We start from the raw sequence: 21,081 nt of genomic DNA on the forward strand, positions 1-21,081 counted from the left end.
CTGGGGGAAGGAGAGGCTTGGGGATCGGGGAGGGGGGGGAGTGGAGAACTCACTCCTTTGATTCCCTCACCTGCTCATTAGCAGGCGCCTGGTTAATGAATCCGCAGCAGATGCTCCATCCCTGCCCTGTGGGGCCATCACCTTGGGCGTGTGGGGAAGGGGATACCCCGCAGGGTGGGGCGTGGGGTGAGCCGTGCCGAGGCCGGGGGGGGAGGGGGCTGCAGGATTCCCCCCCCCCCCATTGGGCTGTTTAGTTCTCCCGCGTGTGGCTGGAGCAGCAGCTGGCGCAGGGCGGCCTGGGCCTGCCAGCTAAGCCCGGGCGAGGCAGGCGGCTGCGTGGATGGGACACACACACACTCCGACAAAACCTGTGGGCAGCTGGGTGCACCGGCCCCTTGGCATGAGCGCAGCCTGCACCTGGGGGTGCGCTGATCGTGGAAGGAGACTCCTGCACTGCCTCAGGGCGATGCTAGGGGGTGCTGTGCTGCAGGGGGGAGGGGTCAGTATGGGGCACACTCCCCCTGCCCCAGTGCAGTGCCAGGGGGGCTCAGTAGGGGGCGCACTCTGCACCCAGTCAGTGCTGAACCCAAAGCTGTCGGAGCGTTAACATGTTTCCAAGCCAACATCAAATCCTTTATAAGCAACAGCCTGGCCCAGCTCCGGCTGGCATTTGTACTGCCCCTAAAATCCTTGTCAGCCCAGCGCCGGGGCATTCACCCCAGGCTCCTCCGGCCTCACTCACGCCCAGATGGTGGGTGCCGTGAGGAAGCCAATAGAGGGGCCCCCAGCACTCTGGCTGGAGTGTATGGAACGGGCCAGGTCTCCACCCAAGGCGGCCGTGTTCTCCTGCAGCCAGCGCGGATCCCACAGGCCGGCGTTCCCCAGGGCTTCCTCAGCCGGTAGCTTGCGGAGGCCGCGAGCCTGTTCTCAGGGACGGCTGGGATGCACCGGTTGTTGGCGTCCAGGGAGACCGACTGGGGGATTCAGACCAGGGTGGGAGCCGGGATGCGGCACCCAGCCTTTGAGGAAGAGGCAGGTCTTGGGTGGTGGCACCATTGGATGCCCAGTTGGCCCTGTCCACACAACTAAAAACACCTATATCCTCCTCTGGCTGGAGGCAGGCGTTATGGTAGGCGCCGGCCTCCAGGACACGGCTCCAGGGCTGGTGGGGAAGCACTTTGGGGCTCAGCCTAGGGGACACCCAGGAAGGCCGGCCCTGTTGTTGGAGCCAGCCGGGAGGCGCTTGCCCCAGCTGGGGCTGCTGGTGGTGAACTCCACGGTGTGGTCATTGGAGGCAGGCCCGGGCCCAGCAGAGAGTGAAGGAGCAGGCAGCCCCCTGCTGTGGCCTGGGGGCCAGCACTGACTGTGTGGGGAGAGCCCCCACCCCCCTGCCTGCTTTATTGTCCGGGGTTAGCAAACTTCCTTGCGGGCAGGACAGAGGATGGGTACCAAACAGACCAGGCAGCCTGCCATGGATCTGCCGCTTGGCCGGGACTGAAACGTGTCATCCCCAGGTGGGCATGGGGCAGGATCAAGGGGGCCAGAACACTGCTCTGAACCACCCTGAATTAGGTGGGGGCACGGCTTGTGTATTTCCCAGTCTCACTCCCTCTGACACACACACAAATCACACGCACACGCGTGTGAGTGTCACGGGTGACCCTACACAAACATTCTCTAGGGACTCTGGCCCTTTTGTGTTCCTTTTTTAGTGCTGGCCTCACCTGGAAAAAGGGTTCATGAAAACACAGCCCCCTCCCTCCTGGACCCCATGCTCAATCAGTTGCTCTGGGAGGGGAAGGAAGGGTAGTGGGGTCTAGTGGGTTAGAGCAGGGAGGGTTGGGAGTCAAGACTCCTGGATTCTATCTCCAGCTCTGGGAGGAGAGTGGGGGCTAGTAGGTTAGAGCAGGGGGTGCTGAGGGCCAGGACTCCTGGGTTCTATTCCCAGCTCCTGTGTTCTCTTCCTGACTCTGGGAGGAGGGCAGAGTTTGTGACAACATGCTGCATATCCTTGGGGGACCTTCTTGAATTAAGCATCTTTGGGGTCTGTTGTGATCACGGGACCTAAAAAATGTACCCCAGTTGTAAGTTTAATTGTGAGATGTCTGGGAAAGTTTATCAGAGGTCACACTAACCTAGGATGGTTTGCTCGGCAGAGAATTGACCATGAAATATAAGTCTAGCTGTTTTTCAAGAAACGCACATGTTAGGAACAGGTGCAAGAAAAACCAGACACAAAAATTGAATCAGTCCAGACAGCAGGGGCCCTACTCATGCAAATCACTGACTGTGGTGAGGTCATACTTAACAAACAAGTAAATGTGGGAACAAAGTTACCTCTGCGAACGTGGCCTTCCGGAAATGGATTTAACTGGTGACCAAAATAATGAGGAGAAACTGCCCCCACCTGTACTCCTTTTTGGGGGGTTGCTTAAAAAGAATCATTCTCATCCCCCAGCTCATATATTCACCCCCACCTGGCCATCTCCCCTTATCTCAGCTTCCGGGACCCCGGGAGCAAACCAGATTAAGGGATTTTCGTCCCAGCCGAGTGTTAGGGTTACTAAAACATCCAGCACCACACAGCCACGTAAACTCCTGTATGGTTTTCTCTTCCCTTGCTCTGTTGCTTTCTGCTCCCCGCCTTCAGCTTCCCACCTGCAGTGCCGCAGCACCGCCACGTGAGAGGACCCCAGCCCTGCCTAAGGAGAAAAGACCCTGAAAGGATAAGGCCTTTGTCTGCAGCCATATTGCAAGGCCTAAAGCCTTCGTTTGCAGCCAGATTAAAAGAGCAGCGGAGAAGCAGGAAGTCACATCCTCACATTCCATCTAAATTACATTAAAACGATGTAATATCAGGCTGTTAAGGAGACCCCGTCCTAATGGCACCTACTATTGCCAGACAAAGAAACAGATCTTAAGATGGTTAAAGAAAACTTTGTTTGATGGCATTCTGTCTGACAAGAAACCACTTATCAATAGTTGTGGAATCCTCATTTCTTTATTGTTTTGTCTTTATGATCCCCACTTCCCCATTGTTTGTCTGGATGAGTTCTGTCCGGTTCTTTGATTATTTCTGTCTATTACTTCATTAATTTTGCTAGGTGTAAATTAATGAAGGTGGTGGGGTAGGATTGGTGAGAGCATTTTGTTAGGATTGGTTAGTAAAATGTTAGTATATTGATTGGTTAAGATATAACTAAGCAGGGCTCAAGTTTCACTATATAAACTGGGGTCCAAAAGAAAATTCTTGGGGAACCAGCTCCAGGACACAGCCCCAAAGATCAGAGCTGTGAGACCTCAACGCTCTGCCAATGACGCAGTGCAGAAACTGGAGTCCCCCAGATGGACCTGATCCTAGGGTGACCAGATGTCCCGATTTTATAGGGCCAGTCCTGATTTTGGGGGCTTTTTCTTATATAGGCTTCTATTACCCCCCACACCCTGTCCTGATTTTTTACACTTGCTGTCTGGTCACCCTACCTGATCCTGACTGGCCATCAGGAAAAGTTCATTTGTCTTCTTGGGAGTGGTGAGCACCGTATGTGTAGCGTGTGCAGTCTGGTTTTTGGTGATTGTTAATAAATAGAGGTTACTTAGGATATCACTGGTAAAAGACCCCATAAACCTGCAAAAGATTAAGCCCTGAGCCCACTCGGAAAGGGTGTTAGCCCAGAGCCCTTGGAGGAGTAGAGCCCAGAGCCCATGGAGGGGTAAAGCTAGGTGCCTTTCACCTGGAGCCCTAGGACCAGGTAAGGGTGGGTGCCTAAATTAAGAGGATTGCGCCTTGAGCCCGAGGAACTGGGTAAAGGTGGGTGCCCTACAGTGTGTAACAGAGAATTTTGTGCCGGTAACACCCCAGCCAGCTGACGGCCCAAACCGGAAAGCGAACTGGGGCCAAGCAAGAAGTGCCACGGCCAACCAGCCAGGGGAGCAAACGCTTCTCATGGGACGTCCCAGTCCCTAGTATTCCCACTGGTAACGGTAGACTGTTTCTCCCACTAGCCCCCCATCAAGTCTAGCCAGGACCATATAGTCCCTCCGTCCTTGAACCGCCCCCCCGGGAGTCCCCTCCATTGTATTCCCCCCTTCCCCTACACGTAATCCTAGAGGGGTATGGTCCATTACGGTCACGCCCTCCCACCAGCTTGTTTTAAGCCAGTAAAAGATGCTGAGTCAGGAAACGTGCTTCTAAAAATGCACACGGAGATGCAATTTGATTGTACGTTTATAAATAGACAAGGGTCCCAAAAAAACCACCGAATCAGAACCGACGCCCCCTAGAGGCCCCATGTCTCGTTCCCCACCCCCTGAGCCAGCCAGTCCCCTGCTCTGGGGCTGGATCGGAGCTGGCACCCCCGAGTGGGGAAAGGCCCCACGTCCCGTTCCTTGCCCCACTGAGCCAGCCAGTCCCCTGCCCTGGGGCCAGGTGGGAGCTGGTGCCCCACAGAGGGGAAAGGCCCCGTATCCCATTCCCCACCCCCTGAGCCAGCCAGTGCCCCAGGAGTAGATAGTTTCGAGGGGGTCATTTCTCTTCCTCTCCCTTTTCAAATCAGTCTTGGCACCTCTCTTACGAACGGAGTCTCCTAAAACCTGCCCCAGGCCTGTCCTTGCCACCCCGCACTGGGATCAGGCCCCAAGCCACTGGCCCCTGCTCACGGCCATCCCCGGGGGTCACCTCCTGCTTGGGCCCCCTTTCCCCACCCGGGTCCCAGCCTCTGCAGTCCCCTGCGGGGGGGAGCGGCTCTGGAGACCGGAGATCACACTGGGGGTTTTGGCCTTCTGTGCTGAGGGCTCCTTCGGGGGATCCTGGGGGGCTGCAGGTTTCTGGTCTGGAGGGGAAGAGATGAGATGGAGATGCAGGAAATTCCCACTGCTTCCCTGCCCTCAAATTCTCCCCCCCCCCCCTTGATCCTGATATTCCCCCCTACACGGCTAACCCCCCCACACACCAACCCCAGCTCCTCCCCCACCCCCAGATCCCCTCCCAGGTTGATCCCAGAGTCCCCTCCCCAAAGTCCCCCCCCAGTCCAATCCCATCTTCTCCCCATACCAATCCCAGTTCCCCCCCCAATCCATACCCCTCTCAGAACAACCCCAGCTCCTCCCCGACTCGATCCCTTCCTGGCCGATCCCAGCTTCCCCACCACCACCACAAATGCCCCATGGACCGATCCCAGCCCCTTCCCCCACACCAATCCCAGCTCTGACCAACCCCCCCAGCTCCTCCTCCCTCCAACCCCCCCCAACTGATGCGAGCTTCATCCCCCAGACCAATCCCGGCTCCCCCCCGCCATCCATACCCCTCTCTGACCAATCCCTCCCAGATCAATCCAGCCTCCCCCCCACACACACACACACAGTGACAAAACAATCCAGAGCCGGGCAACACCCCACCCCATCCTCCCTGCTGAGCCCTGCCTCCAGGTGCCCCACTCCTCCACTCAGGGGCTGCAGCCCCACACCGCCCCCATTAACCCTTTGGATGCTGCCCCCTCTCACCAGCTTGGGGCTGGCTCTCCAGCAGAGCCTCAGGCTGCTCCGCCCACAGCTTGTACGCGGGGTTGCTTGGGAAGCGCTTGGTCTGGCCGCAGCAGAGACACCGTACGACTGACCAGCGCCGGCCGCGGCGCCCTGGGGGGAAGGGGGAGGGGCAGGGAGTCAGGGACCGGGCACAGACAGGCATGCACAGGGAGAGGCTTTGTCACCTAACCCCACTGGTCTCCCAGGGTCCTGACTCCCAGCCCCCCTGCTCTAACCACTAGACCCCACTCCCCTCCCAGAGCTGGGGAAAGAACCCAGGAATCTGGGCTCCCAGAGCAGTACTGATCCCTCCCCACTAGAGGGCGGCACTCACTTCTCTGGCGCACCGTGGAGCTGACACCAGGGACCAGGAGGGAGGAGCAGGATTTGCAGATGGTTCTCTTCACCGAGGGGTCCCTGGCGGAGGGGAGAAAACACAGACAGGGGCTGGGCCTGGGGAGATGGGCCTCTAGAGGGGAAAGGCCCCATGGCCCAGTCCCCACCTCCTGGGGCCAGATGGGAGCCAGCACTCCCTAGAGGGGAAAGGCCCCATGTCCCGACACTCACTGTCTCAGCACGAGCCTGCGGCTGATGGTGCGCTGCGCGTGGCAGTAGAATCGCGCCAGCTCCTGGTTCTTGGGGTTGTGGGCGAGGACACAGTGAGCCGCCTGCGGGGTGGGCAGGGGGAAAAGAGATGCAGAGTGAGGGGAACAGCCCCACATCTCCCCCTGCTCCATGTCACCCCCAATCCCTCCCTGAGCCCCACATGGCTCTCCCCTCCCCATTGATCTCCCCCCAGCCCCATGTCACCCCACCATTACCTCCTCGCCCATGTTATCCTACTGATCCCCCCTCCCCATGTCGCTCCCCCCAGCCCCACTGATCCCCCCCCTCCCCAGTCTCACTGATCCCCCAACCCCATCCCCCCCACCAGTCCTCCCTCCCACCGATTCCCCCCTCCCCCAGCCCCATCTCCATCCAACCTCCCCTCCCCCAGTCCCATATCACTGCCCCACCTCCACGTGACCCCCTTGCCCTACCGATCCCCCTTCCCTTCCAGTTGCCCCAATCCCATCTTCCTCCAATCCTCCCCGCCCCCACCCCACACACAGACACACCAACCCTCTTTGCCCCACGCTCTATTCAGGAATCCTGGGGGGAGCCCCAGAAATCCCCCCTCCCCGGGCCCCACAGAGACCCCTAGCCCTGGGACTAGGGGGAATTGCTCCCAGGGTCTCTCTTAGGCAGGGGTTCTCAAACTTTTGTACTGGTGACCCCTTTCACATAACAAGCCTCTGAGTGTGAGCCCCCTTATAAGTTAAAAACACTTTTAAATATATTTAACACCATTAGAAATGCTGGATGCAAAGCGGGTTTGGGGTGGAGGCTGATAGCTCATGACCCCCTATGTAATAACCTCACGACCCCCTGAGGGGCAACCCCCAATTTGAGTACCCCTGCACTTGGGGATGTGTAACCCCCGTTCCCGCTGGGACCCCAGCACTAGGGGGCACCACCCTCACCTGGTAGAGGAAGCTAAGCCTTTGGAAAGCCTCTTTATCCTTCACCTGGGCCGACATTGCTGTGGGGGGGCAGATCTGGAATAGGGGAAAATACTTGAGGGGGGGGCAGCTAGTCCCCTAAGGGGCTGTTAGCTGCCCCTCCCCCAGCTGGCTCCATGCTGCCTTCAGCAATTACCCCAGGTGGGGGCGTTTTCACAATCCACGCCCCCCCCACCACCACCCCATTTCTAGTGACTCCCCACCACACACAGAGCTGGGATCTGTCCCCAAAAGACAGGGGGCTCCCGGGCTTTGTTATTCTTCCAGGAGGGACAACAGCCCCCCCATACCAGAATGGGCCCTGCTACCCCCTTTCCCCCCACACACACACCCTTGTAAGGTTACACCTGCTCCCCCCCAGATCACCCCCAACAGAACATCCCCCACCTCCTCGTGAAACCCCCATCCCAGCTCCTTCCCCAGACCCCTATCGCTTCCCCTGCCAGCCCCCTCCCCACATCTCCCTCCCCTGCAACTCGCCAGCCCCTTCCCCAAACCCTTATCGCTTCCCCTGCCAGCCCCTCCCCACATCTCCCTCCCCTGCAAATCCCCAGCCCCTTATCGCTTCCCCTGCCAGCCCCCTCCCCACATCTCCCTCCCCTGCAACTCGCCAGCCCCTTCCCCAAACCCTTATCGCTTCCCCTGCCAGCCCCCTCCCCACATCTCCCTCCCCTGCAAATCGCCAGCCCCTTCCCCAAACCCTTATCGCTTCCCCTGCCAGCCCCCTCCCCACATCTCCCTCCCCTGCAACTCGCCAGCCCCTTCCCCAAACCCTTATCGCTTCCCCTGCCAGCCCCCTCCCCAGATCCCCTTCCTCTCACAGCCCCCCACCCTTCTTCCTCCAGCCCCCCTAGATCCCCTTCACAGCAGTACCCCGCCAGCCCCTTTTGTTCCCCCCCTCCCCCGTTTGCCCCGGACCTGTCACATGGAGACACCAGCAGCGGCAGCCTCTTCCTGCCCAGCCCCCGCCCCCCCAGCTGACGTAGCTGCAGCAGTAGCAAAGGCCTCTGGGAAATGTAGTTCCCCAGCCTGCCTGGCTCTGCCACACACCATGGGGCGGGGGGGGACACCCCTTCCTCCTGCACCTGCTCCCTCGGGTCCCCCCTGCTCCCCAGCCGAGACTCAGCACAGCCCTGGCCCTCTGCTGGCCATTCCCCCTCCCTCCAGCAGGGGGCGCTCTGCTCGGGCAGCCAGCGCTGACCCCAAGGGGGCGCTGTGTTGCAGGGAGTGGGGCGAGGGCTCAGTAGGGGGCACTTGTACTTTGCCTAATTTCAGATAATATTGTATACGGCTGGTTCCTTTTTTTTGCAAGCCTGGATTAACTGCATTGTATTGGCTCGATCCCAGCTGAGGCAAATATGTATTGCCATCCCTGGAATTCATCCTGTGGTTGTCATTGGAGTTAGGAGGATTCCCCCATCCCTTCTTGTCCTAAACTGTGGTAGTTAAATAGCTGCTGCCTTCCACCCCAGAAGTGGCTGCATCTCAGTGCTGGATGAGTGATGCCTATGCAGCGTCATCATGCAACTGTTTCCCCAGCTGCCCCACCCCAGAGGTGGCTGCATCTCAGAACTGACGGGGAAGATCCAAGCACCGGCGAAGATCACGGGCATCTGCATTGACTTGCTGATTTAAAAAAAAAGCTGATGCAAATTTATGAGCGCTTTGGATGCGGCCGTTGGGCCAGGGGCAACGGAAGGTCCCTAAAAGTGGGGAGGCCATGGGCACCCGAACCATGGCCCCACCCCCTCATGCCATCCCATCCCCCCGAGACCCCACCCTGAGGCTGCCTCTTCGCCCTGAGGCCCACCACGCCAGTCGCTCGCACTTAAGGCCAGTAATTCCAGCGCCCCTGCTTTGGGCTGCTGTCAGGGCACTCACAAAAAAGTATTTCGAACAAGACAAGGGGCAGGGGTGGTGAGTCCAGGTGACCAGTTTGCCCGAGGGGAAAGGGGTTGCAATGCTGCCCAAACAGAGCCCCAGCGATCGGTCCTCGCTTCCACCTCGGGAGCAGATACTTCAGCAAAGCCAGCATTTGCTTGCACGTGGGAGTGGCTCTCTGCTTCATGGTGCATTTCCCCCAGTTTGCTGTCTCCACCTCACTCCTGTCTGTTCCATCAGATCCGAGAATGACCCTGGGGCGGTGCAGGTTCCCCTTAGTTTACACTGCAGTGGAGATTTAACAGACTTTTTTTTTCTTTGTAAAGTTTTTCTGATCTCAGCTGGGGCAGGGCCTGTCTCTCCGTGTGTCTGTGCAGTGCCTGGCGCAACGGGGCCCTGATCTCTGCTGGGGCAGGGAGACTCTCTCCCTGTGTGTCTGTGCAGCGCCTGGCACAACGGGGCCCTGATCTCAGATGGGGCAGGGACTGTCTCTCCCTGTGTGTCTGTGCAGCACCTGGCACAACGGGGCCCTCATCTCAGCTGTGGCCTCTATGTGTTGCCCTAATACATCTAATACTAAGCCCTCTTGGTGATTTGCTGGATGTGTCAAAGCCGCACAATAAACACAACCAGCAGGCTGAAGTTCAACAGTTGCCCCAGGGCAGACTGGGAGGATGCCCTGAGGCGAGCGGAAGAAACTCCTGGAAAAATAAACAGCTCTACTTCCATGAGCAGTATGGGCGAGAATACTGTGGTAGGGAGTTCCACAGGTAAATGGGGAGCAGGATGCTTCTGCAGCAAAACCAAGGTTTGAAGACTAAAAGGAACAAGCCTTTTTGATGGATAGAAATGATCCAAAATGAACAGGCCCGAGCAGAGACCACTGCTCTGAGCCAGGGCAGCAAGGACCAGGCTGGGATATTGAGCTACATGGACCCATGGATCTTATCTGAAGGGGCGGGCTACTAGGCTAGATGAGCCCATTGGTGTGATGCAGCCGGGCGGTGGAGATCCCAGGATAGCTGGACCAATGGCTGGGGAGGGAGACCAGTGTCCTGGCCAATGACGGAGGCGGGGTCTGGAAATAAACATCACTTTTATTCATATACAGAGGCTATAGAGCATTGGAATGAACATGGAGAATGGGGGGGGCGGAGCTCAGCCAGGGCAGGGGGCGGAGCCTGTAACAGGGGCAGGGGGTGGAGCCTGTAGCCAGGCCTCCTCCCCCCTTTTCTCAATCTGTCCAACAGGGGGAGCCACTAACATTCGTCCTCCCCCAGCAAAGCAAACAAGTTCCGGCTTGAGAGTTTCCCCTTCAGCACCCTCCTGGGTGGGGCCTGGGCTGGGGCGCTGCTCCCTCCTCCACTGGAGGCAGCTGGTTCTTCCTCCTCCTCCTCCTCTTCCTCATCGGCATCACGGTCCTTCTCCTCATCCTCCTCCTCCCCAGAGCTGGATATCTCCTCTTCCTCCTCCTCCTCTTCCTCTGAACTGCGCCGGCTGTGCTTGCGGTGAGCCTCCTGCAGGGCGGCGATCTCTGCTGTCTCGGGATGGTGCTCCCACATAGCTGAGGGGGACAGACGGATGGTCAGGGGTGGGCTGCGAGGGTAAACCACCATGCTCTAACCACTAGACCCCACTCTCCTCCCAGAGCCAGGACTAGAACCCAGGGTTCCTGACTCCCAGACCCCCTGCTCTAACCCATGAGACCCCCACTCCCCTCCCACAGCTGGGGATAGAACCCAGGAGTCCTGACACCCAGACCCTCTGCTGTAACCACTAGACCCCAAAACCATCTGCAAAAATTTTTTGATTTTTCAACCTGATTCAATATAAAAAGAAAAAAAAAAGGCAAAATATCAGAATCTCCTGCCTAATGGTAATTCTGATTTTCACTCATCTCTTAGATTTTCTATAAGTGCACACACACGCTCACCATAACACACGAGTACATGAACGGTAACATATTTATACAGCACACTTCTGTGGCGAGAACGAAGAAAGCAGGCACTGTTAACTACTACTGATTATCATTCGTAAACTTATTTTTAATTCAAAGGAGCGAAGACTCGTTAGCAATGAGTAACTACTGATGTAACTGTCTTCAGCACATGGCCCATCAGCGAGTTTATGAACTGTTCCTAAACTACTCCTTGGGGAAAATCATTGCTCGCTAACTTCATTAACGAATTCCCAGGCCAACATCCTCTCGCCTGACCTCCTGCAGAACACAGGCCCTGGTTTAAGCGCGTGAACCAGAGCAGCCCTTTGAAAACATCCAATGTTGATTTAAAAGCTGCCCGTGACCCACCACAGCCCTTGGTAAATTGCCCCAATGCCCCTCACTGTTCAAAACGTAGGTCTTTCCACCCTGAATCCGTCTGGCGTCAACTTCCAGCCGTTGGATCTTGCTCTCAAATATCAACAGCATCAATAATCGCCGAGGTGGCGAGGGAAGGATTTTAGAATTCTGAATAGGTTGGATATCAGGATAAACGAGCCTTAAAAACTCATCAGCCTTTTGCTCAGGGGCTGAGGTTAAAATTCTGTCATAGAGGATGGTGCCGAGTCACTGGGGTGAATTCCCAGCCATTCCTGCCTTTCCCTGAGGGGGGCAAGCGGGGTAGAAATATCACTAGCCCAACAGGACTTGCCATTGGCTACTCCCCCTCCCGTGGCTATTATAGGCAACCTTCCATTGGATCGGTAGGATCTGGTCCTCCTGCCCAGACTCCCAGAGGGATGCTGGGTAAATACCCACAATGCCCTGGGAGGGCAGTCCCCTCCCCATCCCAGTACCTTTCTGAGTGGAGTAGCCGGGAGGCCGCAGACAGAGGCAGAGGCGTCCGTCCACCGCCAGCCGCAGGATGCTGTTGGCAGCTCGGTACACGTCGTTACGAGCCGCTTTGGCCGTCTTATAACCGCGCTTCTCGGCCCAGGCTGGGGAAAGAGGGCGAGATGGGGTCAACACGGACCACAGAACCCCCTAGTGCCGCACTGGGGCCAGCACTGACTGCCGGGGAGAGCGCCCCTACTGAGCCCCCATCCTGCTCCCTGCAGCACAGTGCCCCCTAGTGCCGCACTGGGGCCAACACTGACTGCCAGGGGAGAGCGCCCCTACTGAGCCCCCATCCTGCTCCCTGCAGCACAGCGCCCCCTAGTGTCGCACTGGGGCCAACACTGACTGCCAGGGGAGAGCGCCCCCATCCTGCTCCCTGCAGAACAGCGCCCCCTAGTGTCGCACTGGGGCCAACACTGACTGCCACGGGAGAGCGCCCCCTACTGAGCCCCCGTCCCACACCCTGCAGCACAGCGCCCCCTAGTGTCACACTGACTGCCAGGGGAGAGTGCACCTTATTCAGCTGCTGTGCCGCTCCCTGCAGCATGGTGCCCCTCTAGCGCTCAGACCCCATTCACCTTCACAGATGTCCCAGGCGCACCACCGGGTCTCGGGCTTGCCCTCCTCGGCATTGGGGTGGCGCAGCTTGAGCAGGGCTTGGATGGGGATGCGGCCAGCCAGGTATCCCACGGCGTTGTAGGGCTCCTGGATCTGGGAGATGGGGTAGATGCCAGACAGGATCTGCAAGGAGAGACAGGAAGCAGCGTGGGTGTAATGCCAGCATCCGCCAGCAGGGGGAAGATGTCTCACTGCCGCCATGACCAGGGATTTGGCATAAGTTATCCCAATATTACATGGGGGGAAATTAATGTATGGCAAGGGGAAGAGAACGGAACCCAGGAGTCCTGGCTCTCAGCCCCTCTCCTCTAACCACGAGATCCCACTCCCCTCCCAGAGCTGGGGTAGAATCCTGGAGTCCTGACTCCCAGACCCCCCCCGCTCTAACCACTAAACTCTCCACCCCCCCCCCCCCCAAGCCAGCTGTGGGGCAGTACCTGTAGCTCCCTGTGCACCAGGGAGGGGAAGATGAGGCCGGGGCAGTCGCAGAGGCGCACGGTGGGGGTCAGGAAGTAGGTCTGGAAGTACTTGGTGTGGCCGGGCGTCCGGGACACACTCACCACCTTGTGCCCTACCAGCCCATTCATCAGCGACGATTTGCCCACGTTGGGGAACCCTGGGGGAAGGGGCAGGGTCACAATGTGGACAGAGCCCCCCCAAGTCCCCACCCAGAAAAAGCCACCCCCCAAGGTCCTCCCCAAGTCCGATCCAGCCCCCCAACCCCCCTTTTGTCCCCAAATCACCAGCCACCCCCACTGCACGCTCCCTTCTCCCCACCCGCCCGCAAGACACCCTGTGTCTCCCCTTCATTCACTGCCCCCCAACCAACCACCCCCCTCCACATCCTGCACCACCCCTTTCCTCAAACTCCCTTCCACAGCAACCACCCCCCATTTTCCCACCTGCCCGGACACCGTCCCCCTCAGATGTCCCCTCAAAAACCTCATGGAGATCCCTCGTCCTCCACCCAGTCACCCCTTCCCATGCACCCATTATCCAGCCACTCCAGCTACTGCCCCCTAATCCTCGCAGTCCAAAGGGGCCCCAAGCAGCAGATCAGGAGAATGACCCCCTTTCCCCCCTCCAGTGCAGAATGCTCTCACCCACACAGCCCACGGTCAGAACGCCGTCCTTGTAGAGCTCCTGGGAAGGAACCCCGACATCCATGGCCACGTCAGTCTGGTGTTCCACCACCACAGCCGCCCCTTCGTCGTCGTCGTCGTCCTCATCCGAGTCCTCGGCGGGCAGGTGGGCGCTGGCCGCGTCCCGCTCGATCTTCTCCTTCCAGCTGCTCAGGTCCACTGGGGAGGGCAAAAGGGTCAAAGAGAGGCCAACCAATGATTCTGTAGCACGTGCCCTAGGGCTGGGCAAGTGTTCAGGAAGCTAAGCAGGGTCTGCTCTGCTCAATGTGTAGATGGGAGATGGCTCTGGGGGTGCCGTGCTGCAGGGGGCAGGCTCTCCCCTTGCAGTGCTGACCCCCATGTGGCACCAGGAGAAGCTGTGGAGCAGGGTAGGGGATAAGACAGTAATGACCCTAAGGGGATGTTATAAATGGTCCTCACCTTTCCCAGCAGTGATGGTCTCGCAAGCATGGAGCAGCTGCTCTGGTCCCATGGCCGTGCTCCTGCCCTTCCTCCGCTTCCGCCGCTTCTTAAACACTGACACACGAACAGGGAGAAGCCAGAGGTTAGACTAGGGGCCAGGACTCCTGGGTTCTATCCCTGACGGGGGAGGGGAGTGGGGTCTAGTGGTTAAAGCAGGGGGACTGGGAGACAGGACTCCTGGGTTCTATTTCCCAGCTCAGTATTAAAGTTTTCCAATGTCACATCCCAATATCCAGGCACTAATTCATCTGCGGCCAGATCAGAGCCGGCGCCCCCTACAGGGGGAAGGCCCAGAGTCCCATTCCCCAAACCCTGAGTCAGCCAGATCCCAGCCCTGTGGCCGGATCAGACATGGCGCCCCCTAGCGGGGAACAGCCCCGTATCCCATCCCGAGACAGCCACTCCCCCGTGCTGGGGCCGGCGCCCCTGAGCGGAGGCGTTACCTGTGCTGGGATCCTGGCTTTGCTGGGGGTAGGAGGTGAAGCAGACGACGTGCACCTGGGGGAAGCGGGTCTGGAAGTAGTGCTTCCAGGCCACAACCAGCGCCGGCGGCGCCAGGTCGATCTTGTTCAGCACCAGAATCAGGTTCTTCCTCATCTCTTTGGTCACAAAGTCGTACAGCGCAGGGGAGAAATTAATGACCTGGGGGCGGAGACAGGGACGGCTGAGCCAAGGGAGTGGGCTCCAGTGGGTTAGAGAGGCGGCGCTGGGAGTCAGGACTCCTGGGTTCTATCCCCAGCTCTGGGAGGGGAGTGGGGTCTAGTGGTTAGAGTGAGTGTGTGTGTGTGTGGGGGGGGGGGGGGGGGGGGTAGGAGCCAGGACTCCTGGATTCTGTCCCCAGCTCTGGAAGGGGAGTGGTGTGTAGTAGGTTAGAGCCAGGGGAGGCGGGAGAGGAGATGGGAACCAGGACTCCTGGGTTCTGTGACCAGCTCTGGGAGGTTGTAGTGGTCAGCAGTGGTCACCGCCCCATCCATGCTGCCCCCTTCAATCCCGTTACTTTCAGGAGCTGGGATGGCAGCAGCTTTAGGCCAGGACGCTGGCAGTTGAGGGAGGGAAACAGAGATCACGCAGGGGCTTTACAGACGTGGGGAAGGGAGCGGTATCCTGGTTTGATACCCTGTAACGCTGGGACACAGGAAGGGACCCAATGACCCACTGGGTCACGTCCAGATGCCAAGAGAGAAGGGAGACCTCAGGGCTCCCCCCACAATTTGTATGGGACCCCCAAGAGCCCCTGGGGCAATTGCTCCAATCTCCTGTGTCCTGTGGGGGCTGCCTGTGAACAGGGCTCCTGAACTACCCCCACAGCAGGACCCCAGCGGCTGGGAGTGAGGCTCTTCAACCCCCCCCTCCCCACAAGCTGTCCCTGCCCCCTTGCCCTGGGATCCCAGGCAGGGGAGGGGCCCTTACCGGATGACGGACGTCTGTGATCAGCAGGATGATGTCTGACATCTCCAGCACCCGCCACAGCTGACGCCAGGTCTGCAAGGCAAGCGGAGAGGGGAAAGCCCCCGAGTCAGCCAGTCCCCTTACCCTGGGGCTGGATCAGAGCTGGGGCCTCCTAGAGGGGATAGGCCCCATGTCCCATTCCCCGTGCCCCCGAGCCAGCCAGTCTCCCGCCCTAGGGCTGGATCGGCGCCAGCATCCCCCGGAGGGGAAAGGCCCTACGTCCCCGCTCACCTCCAGGTTATGCTCGAAGTAGCTTAGCTGGTTGGGCTGGTAGGTGCTGTAGATTCCCTCCAGATAGTCCCGGAAACACTTCTCCTCCCGCACCAGCAGCTGCTCCTTGCTCATCTGGTAGCTCCAGGGGGGGCGCTTGGGGAAATCCAGCACTGGAGGGGTGGGGCGGGGGAGAGAAGCGGTCAGTACGGAGGGATCCCAATCTTGAGAAGCTGCGAAAGGGCCCTCCAGCAACCCCAGTGAATGCGAGCCGGCCCCCGGGAACCAGGATTCCATCACCCATACATGGTCCTCAGCCAATATTCCCACCACTGCCATGACCCGTTGTGCCCACACGTCAGCCAGATCCAAGTTCCTCAGAAAGCAAGGCGTCAGCAGGAAGAGGGCAGCCTGGGGAACTCCCCGCCATAGGATGTTTGCACAGACGGAGCCAAGAGGGAGGGGAAAAATTCAGGAGGGTCCTGGCCCCTCCGGCGATGTCCCTCCCCACCGCAGCCCCTTGCTCACCGGAGCCGGATCTGTAGACGTCCTGTATGTCCAGCTCCTTCTCGCTCTCTGGGACAGGCTCCAGGATCTTCTCCTGAGCCACCTTCTTGCGCCGCTCCAGCTCCTCCCGGCTCTCGCGCTCAAAGTGAAGCCGGTACCTGGCAGCGGGGGGAAGTTACAGAGCATCAGGCCAGCTGGGAGACCTGGGGGCAGAGATCCTAGTTGTCCCAGTTCTCCTCCCCAATGGGGGCTCCCAGCGCTGCCAAGATGCCAATCCAGGTCTCCCACCTGCATCCGGACCCAAGCCGACCCTGCTTAGCTTCAGATCTGATGAGAGGTGTCTCAGACAGTTGGTCTCACTGGCTTGATCTAGCGCTAGCCAGGGGAGACTGGCTGGGTCATGGGGGTGGAGAATGGCACATGGGGCCTTTCCTCTCCATGGGGCGCCAGCTCCCGTCCGATCCCAGTGTAGGGGGACTGGTGGCTCAGGGGAGAATGAGACATGGGATCTTTCCCCTCTAGGGGGCGCCAGCTCCGATCTGATCATTCCTGTCTGAGTGTAACGCATTGTGGGGTCTCAGCCCAGCCACCCGTAGTGCAGGCGCCCTGTCCCCACGCCACATGCCAGCACTGACCAGCCCCCATGCTGGCAGCCTCATCAGGGAAACTGAGGGCTAAACCGGCCACAGAGTCCCAGCTCCTCCCTGTCCCCTAGGGGCAGATCCCTGCAGGGGCAGGGCTGAGGCCCATGAACAGGGGCGCTGTGTGTGTTGGGGGGAGCTCTCCCCGACCCAGCAGGGAGACCCCCGACGCAGCCCCCTCTCCCCAGCTGATCTGCCATGGCTGGACTCGTTGCATAGGGTCTCACAGGCCATAGGGCCCTTCGGTACAGCCGGATCCGCCGAGGTAAACCGCTCTCTCCCTCCACTATAACCCCCCGTCCAGCAGCAAGGCTAGACCTGCCCAGGAGGGGACAGACTTCAGAGCCAACCCTGGAGCGGCAGGTTGGCCTAAATTCATCCCACTGCAGCTAACAACAGGGGTAACAGAGCAAGAGGGAGTGGGGGTGGGGGAGCCAGGACTCCTGGGTTCTATTCCCAGCTCTGGAAGGGGAATGGGGTCTAAGGGAGCAGAATCTAATGGTTAGAGCAAAGGAGCTGGGAAATCAGGACCCTTGGGTTCTACACCTGATTCTGCCAAATACGCTCTGTGTGACCGGCTCCGTGCCTCAGTTTCCCCCCGATCACCGCCCCTCATTACCTGTTGGGGTCATAGCTGCGGTCCCCCAGCCTGCGGACTGCTGGCTGCTGGTTGAGTTTCCGGACCTGCAGGGACAGGGACTCGCTGTCCGACGTGTCTGTGTGGTCCTCCCGCCGCTCATGGCTGCCACTCCGGCTGTTGGAGCTCGACCTCACGCCATCAGGCAGACCTGGGGCACAGAGAGGGCAGAGTCAGGGCCCTGTCCCCACTAGGAGGCGCTGGCTGCGCGCTGGCCCAAGGCAGCATAATGCACCTCCACAGATCAAGGCCCCAAGGTCAGACCCAGGCTCTGCAATGCAGCCCTGCAGGGCCCATGACGCTGCAACAGGGCTGCTCAGAGCCGGGGACACTTGCAGCGTATCAAGTGTCTGCGGCAACAGAGGTGGGGGCTGGTTGCAGTCTCCCTCCCACGCGAGACTCCATCCCCCTCAGAGACTGCAGAGGGGATGGCATCATTCCTCATGAAATGGGAGGCGTGTCTAGTGGGTTAGAGCAGGGTGGGGGCTGGGAGCCCGGACTCCTGGGTTCTATCCTCGGCTCTACCACAGTGTGACTCTGGGCAGGCGCTGGAGTTGAGCGAAGGATCGCCGCAGGCAGGAATTTTTGAGGCGCCTCGAGTGGAAGTCAGCAGCAGAGCCGAGGGTCACCCAGGGGCCGAACTAAAGTTGGGGGAGGAGATTAGTGTGGCCAGGGTGGGGCTCCTTATCAGCCGCTCCCAGCCAGTTTGTGAGGCAGGGCCGAGGAACGCTGGCTTGCAGCCTACCTCAACCTCAACAGTCAGGACTCCCTAGCGCAGGGCACCACCGTCCACCCAGCCCTGGGTCAGAGGCAAGCCCGTGGCATGGCACAGTGTGGGGGCCCCCTGTACCACTCCCTGCAGCACAGCACTCCCATGTGCCATATTGGGGTCACACTGACTGCAACGGGAGAGCGCCCCTACTGAGCTCCCATCCCGCTCCCTGCAGCACAGTGCCCCATAGCACTGAACCCAACACTCAAATGACAACAGCGGCTGGAAATACCTTAGGCAACCACAGCTGCCCTTCTGAACAGACGCCCTGGCCACACTGATCCATGGCCCCCCTTGTGAAGACCTCGGAGGGTGCCAGGGCTGGCGCCACATGCCAGAGTTAAGCTCCTTGGCAAAGCACAGATGAGAGAGTCCTGCACATTGTGCTCTTGACCGGCTGCCAGCTGAATTCTGGGTAACAGGGCTTTAACACAGCTCGGTTTTGCCTGGGAATTGCCTTGGTTTATTGTCTAGGTGCTCAAAGTCCAATGGTGCATCTCAGTTTGGGGATATAGGGCCTTTCCCCTCTAGGGGTGCCAGCTCTGATCCAGCCCCAGTTGATACCACTTTAACATAGCTATAAATTAGAGAACAGGCTCTCGCTGAGTTTTTGCCTAGCAATTTCCCTTGTTTACTGTCTTCAATGCTTTAAGAACAGGCACCAGGCTGCATGGGCTCTCTCCCCAGGGGACTGAGCCCAGAGTCAGACTTATGCGGGAGAGGGGGGGAATGGGACATGCCCAGGGCAGGGCTTGCAACTCCAGGACTGGCTACCCCCAGATGTTAAGCTGAACTGGGGGCTTGCTAGATTGGTGCCTGATTGCCACAGCGCAGCACTGGGGGAGAGCACCCAATTGTTTTGCTCGGAGAGAGGGCCTTTGTGCCCAGGGAGGTTGTCTAAATTTCTATAGGGCGCTGGGATACTCCAAGGCCTCTCGTCTGCCTAACTCCCCCACATTAAATCCCCCACCCCCACCATGCTCCAGGGGCCCTAGGCAATTTCAAGTGCCAGGATTGAGTCAGCCCCCAGATGTTGGGGTGGGGAGAAGGAAAGGTCAGTGCCCAGATGTTTTGGGATGGGGGGGGTTCCCCCAATATTGGGGTCGGGAGATGTATTTTTTGTAAGGAAAATGTTCACTCCCCAGCTGTTGGGAACGGGGGGGTGGGGGTGGGCAATGGGTCAGTCTCCAAATATTGGGAAGGGGTTTGGTGCCCAGATGTTAGTGGGGGGAGAGGGAAGGTCAATGCCCAGATGTTGCTGGTGGTGGGGGAGGGGGTCGGTGCCCAGATGCTTGTGAAGGGAGGGGGAAGGTCAGTGCCCAGATGTTGGCGGGGGGAGGGGTCGGTGCCCAGATGTTGGCGGGGGGAGGGGTCGGTGCCCAGATGTTGGCGGGGGGAGGGGTCGGTGCCCCGATGTTGGTGGCCGTGGCCCCCTCCTCACCCCGTTTCCGCTCCCTCTTGTCCTGCAGCTGCTTCTTCTTCTGCTTGGCGCTAAACGGCCTCTTGCGGGGCATGTCCCGGCCCGGCCGCCGTCCCGCAGCACCGGGAGGGAAGCGGGAAGAACCACTCTGCAGGCCCGAGGGGGAGGGGGGCGGAGCAAACCACTGTGACTGGAAGAAACCACCGAGAACCCGGGCGGGAGAAATCTGGGAGAAACCATGGCGGAAGGAGGAATAAACCACTGAGACGGGGGGAGAGGAAACTTGGAGAAACCACTGAGGAAAGGGGGAATAAACCACTTGGAGCGTGGGACAGCATAAACCACCGAGAGCTGGGTGTCTGTGTGTGGGGGTGTGAAATTTGGGAGCAACCGCTGAGGGAAGGAATAACCCACTCGGCAACTGGGAGAAACCACTGAATGGGGGGGGGGAGAAGAAACCATATAGATCCCAATAGAGCGGGGAGACAGAATAAACCATTAAAAGATATGGGGAGGCAGAATGAGAAGGGAGAGGACTAGTCTGGGCTAAACCATTTAGCTGGGGGGGATATCAGAGTGGTAGGAGGCTGGGATAAACCATTCAGATCTGGGGGCAGTAAGACTGGGTTGTACCATTAGAGGGGAAACACTGGGCTCTACCATTTTTGTTAAAGGTCGGTGCAGTGGGCGGAATTATTTACAGGGCAGAGATGTGGATGAACCATTCTGTTGCTGGGGGTGGGTGTGCTAGGACTGGGTTGAACCATTTTGAAAGGGGGAGGGATTTCAACCATCCCATCCCTTCCCATTTAGGCTCAGGAGGAGGAAACACAGAGACAATGATAAATCTTTCAGTCTAGGTGTATGGGAGCAACTGGGCTGAACTACTCAAGATAAGAGAACAGGAGGGAGAGTGGATTAGAGATGGAACCCAGGAGTCCTGGCACCTGACTCCTAGTCTCCGTGCTCTAACACACTAAACCTCACTGACCAACCAGAACTGGGACAGAACCCAGGAGTCCTGATTCCCAGCCCCTCGCCACCCCCTCCGAACCCACTGGACATGTCAAACTTTACATTATGTATACGTTTTTCTCTTGTTAATTGACAGATGATAACTATAACCTAAGTAGATTTGTCTACCCTGATTCTGCGGCAGCTGGATAGCACATCAGTTTCTTTGGGGCTCTGGGAACATTTAATGTCCAAATCAGACCATTTTTCACCAACAGAAGTTGGTCCAATACTATATGTTACCTTGTCTCATGTTTCAACCAGTTAGTTTTGTGAAGAGAGGGTAGGATACTTCATATGTTTGACCAGGATTCATGGATTCTATTCCCAGGATCATCCCAGCCCCGCCAGCATGATGGCACATGCGAGGTCATGCCACACTGGGTGGCAGAATGGACCATTTTTAG

The 21,081-nt window shown here is 58.6% G+C and overlaps 2 protein-coding genes across 3 annotated transcripts; both read right to left on the reverse strand.

Moving 5' to 3' along the window:
- Nucleotides 1-4,210: 4,210 nt before the first annotated feature.
- RPP21 (ribonuclease P/MRP subunit p21) lies at nt 4,211-8,053 on the reverse strand. 2 transcript variants are annotated; one of them, XM_054047447.1, is made up of 6 exons: nt 8,004-8,053; nt 7,047-7,121; nt 6,091-6,191; nt 5,858-5,940; nt 5,503-5,634; nt 4,211-4,832 (listed from the first exon to the last, which is right to left on the reverse strand). In XM_054047447.1, the coding sequence occupies exons 2-6, from the start codon at nt 7,101-7,103 to the stop codon at nt 4,675-4,677; spliced, it is 531 nt and encodes a 176-aa protein (XP_053903422.1). In that variant the 5' UTR covers nt 7,104-7,121; nt 8,004-8,053; the 3' UTR covers nt 4,211-4,674. The 2 variants fall into 2 exon arrangements, with proteins under 2 accessions (XP_053903422.1, XP_053903421.1); XM_054047446.1 differs by lacking the exon at nt 8,004-8,053 and having other exon boundaries at nt 7,047-7,369.
- A 1,992-nt stretch (nt 8,054-10,045) lies between these two features.
- GNL1 (G protein nucleolar 1 (putative)) lies at nt 10,046-19,833 on the reverse strand. Its single transcript, XM_054047435.1, has 12 exons — nt 19,682-19,833; nt 17,451-17,619; nt 16,212-16,348; nt 15,705-15,856; nt 15,435-15,506; nt 14,468-14,666; nt 13,983-14,078; nt 13,524-13,721; nt 12,858-13,036; nt 12,381-12,543; nt 11,763-11,903; nt 10,046-10,530 (listed from the first exon to the last, which is right to left on the reverse strand). Exons 1-12 carry the CDS (start codon nt 19,752-19,754, stop codon nt 10,226-10,228), a joined length of 1,884 nt encoding a protein of 627 aa, XP_053903410.1. The 5' UTR covers nt 19,755-19,833; the 3' UTR covers nt 10,046-10,225.
- Nucleotides 19,834-21,081: the final 1,248 nt, after the last annotated feature.

The sequence above is a fragment of the Malaclemys terrapin genome, chromosome 13 (assembly GCF_027887155.1).
Source record: "Malaclemys terrapin pileata isolate rMalTer1 chromosome 13, rMalTer1.hap1, whole genome shotgun sequence".
Classification (NCBI taxonomy): Eukaryota; Metazoa; Chordata; order Testudines; family Emydidae; genus Malaclemys; species Malaclemys terrapin.

Coding starts and splice junctions, on each gene's coding strand:
- RPP21 (XM_054047447.1), bottom strand. CDS start 7,103: ATGTCGGCCCAGGTGAAGGATAAAGAGGCTTTCCAAAGGCTTAGCTTC. Junction 6,192..7,046: donor GGCTTAGCTTCCTCTACCAG/GTGAGGGTGGTG, acceptor CCCACCCCGCAG/GCGGCTCACTGTGTCCTCGC. Junction 5,635..5,857: donor CTCCACGGTGCGCCAGAGAA/GTGAGTGCCGCC, acceptor CCTTCCCCCCAG/GGCGCCGCGGCCGGCGCTGG.
- GNL1 (XM_054047435.1), bottom strand. CDS start 19,754: ATGCCCCGCAAGAGGCCGTTTAGCGCCAAGCAGAAGAAGAAGCAGCTG. Junction 17,620..19,681: donor CAAGAGGGAGCGGAAACGGG/GTGAGGAGGGGG, acceptor TCTGTGCCCCAG/GTCTGCCTGATGGCGTGAGG. Junction 14,667..15,434: donor TCACAGACGTCCGTCATCCG/GTAAGGGCCCCT, acceptor CTCCGCCCCCAG/GTCATTAATTTCTCCCCTGC.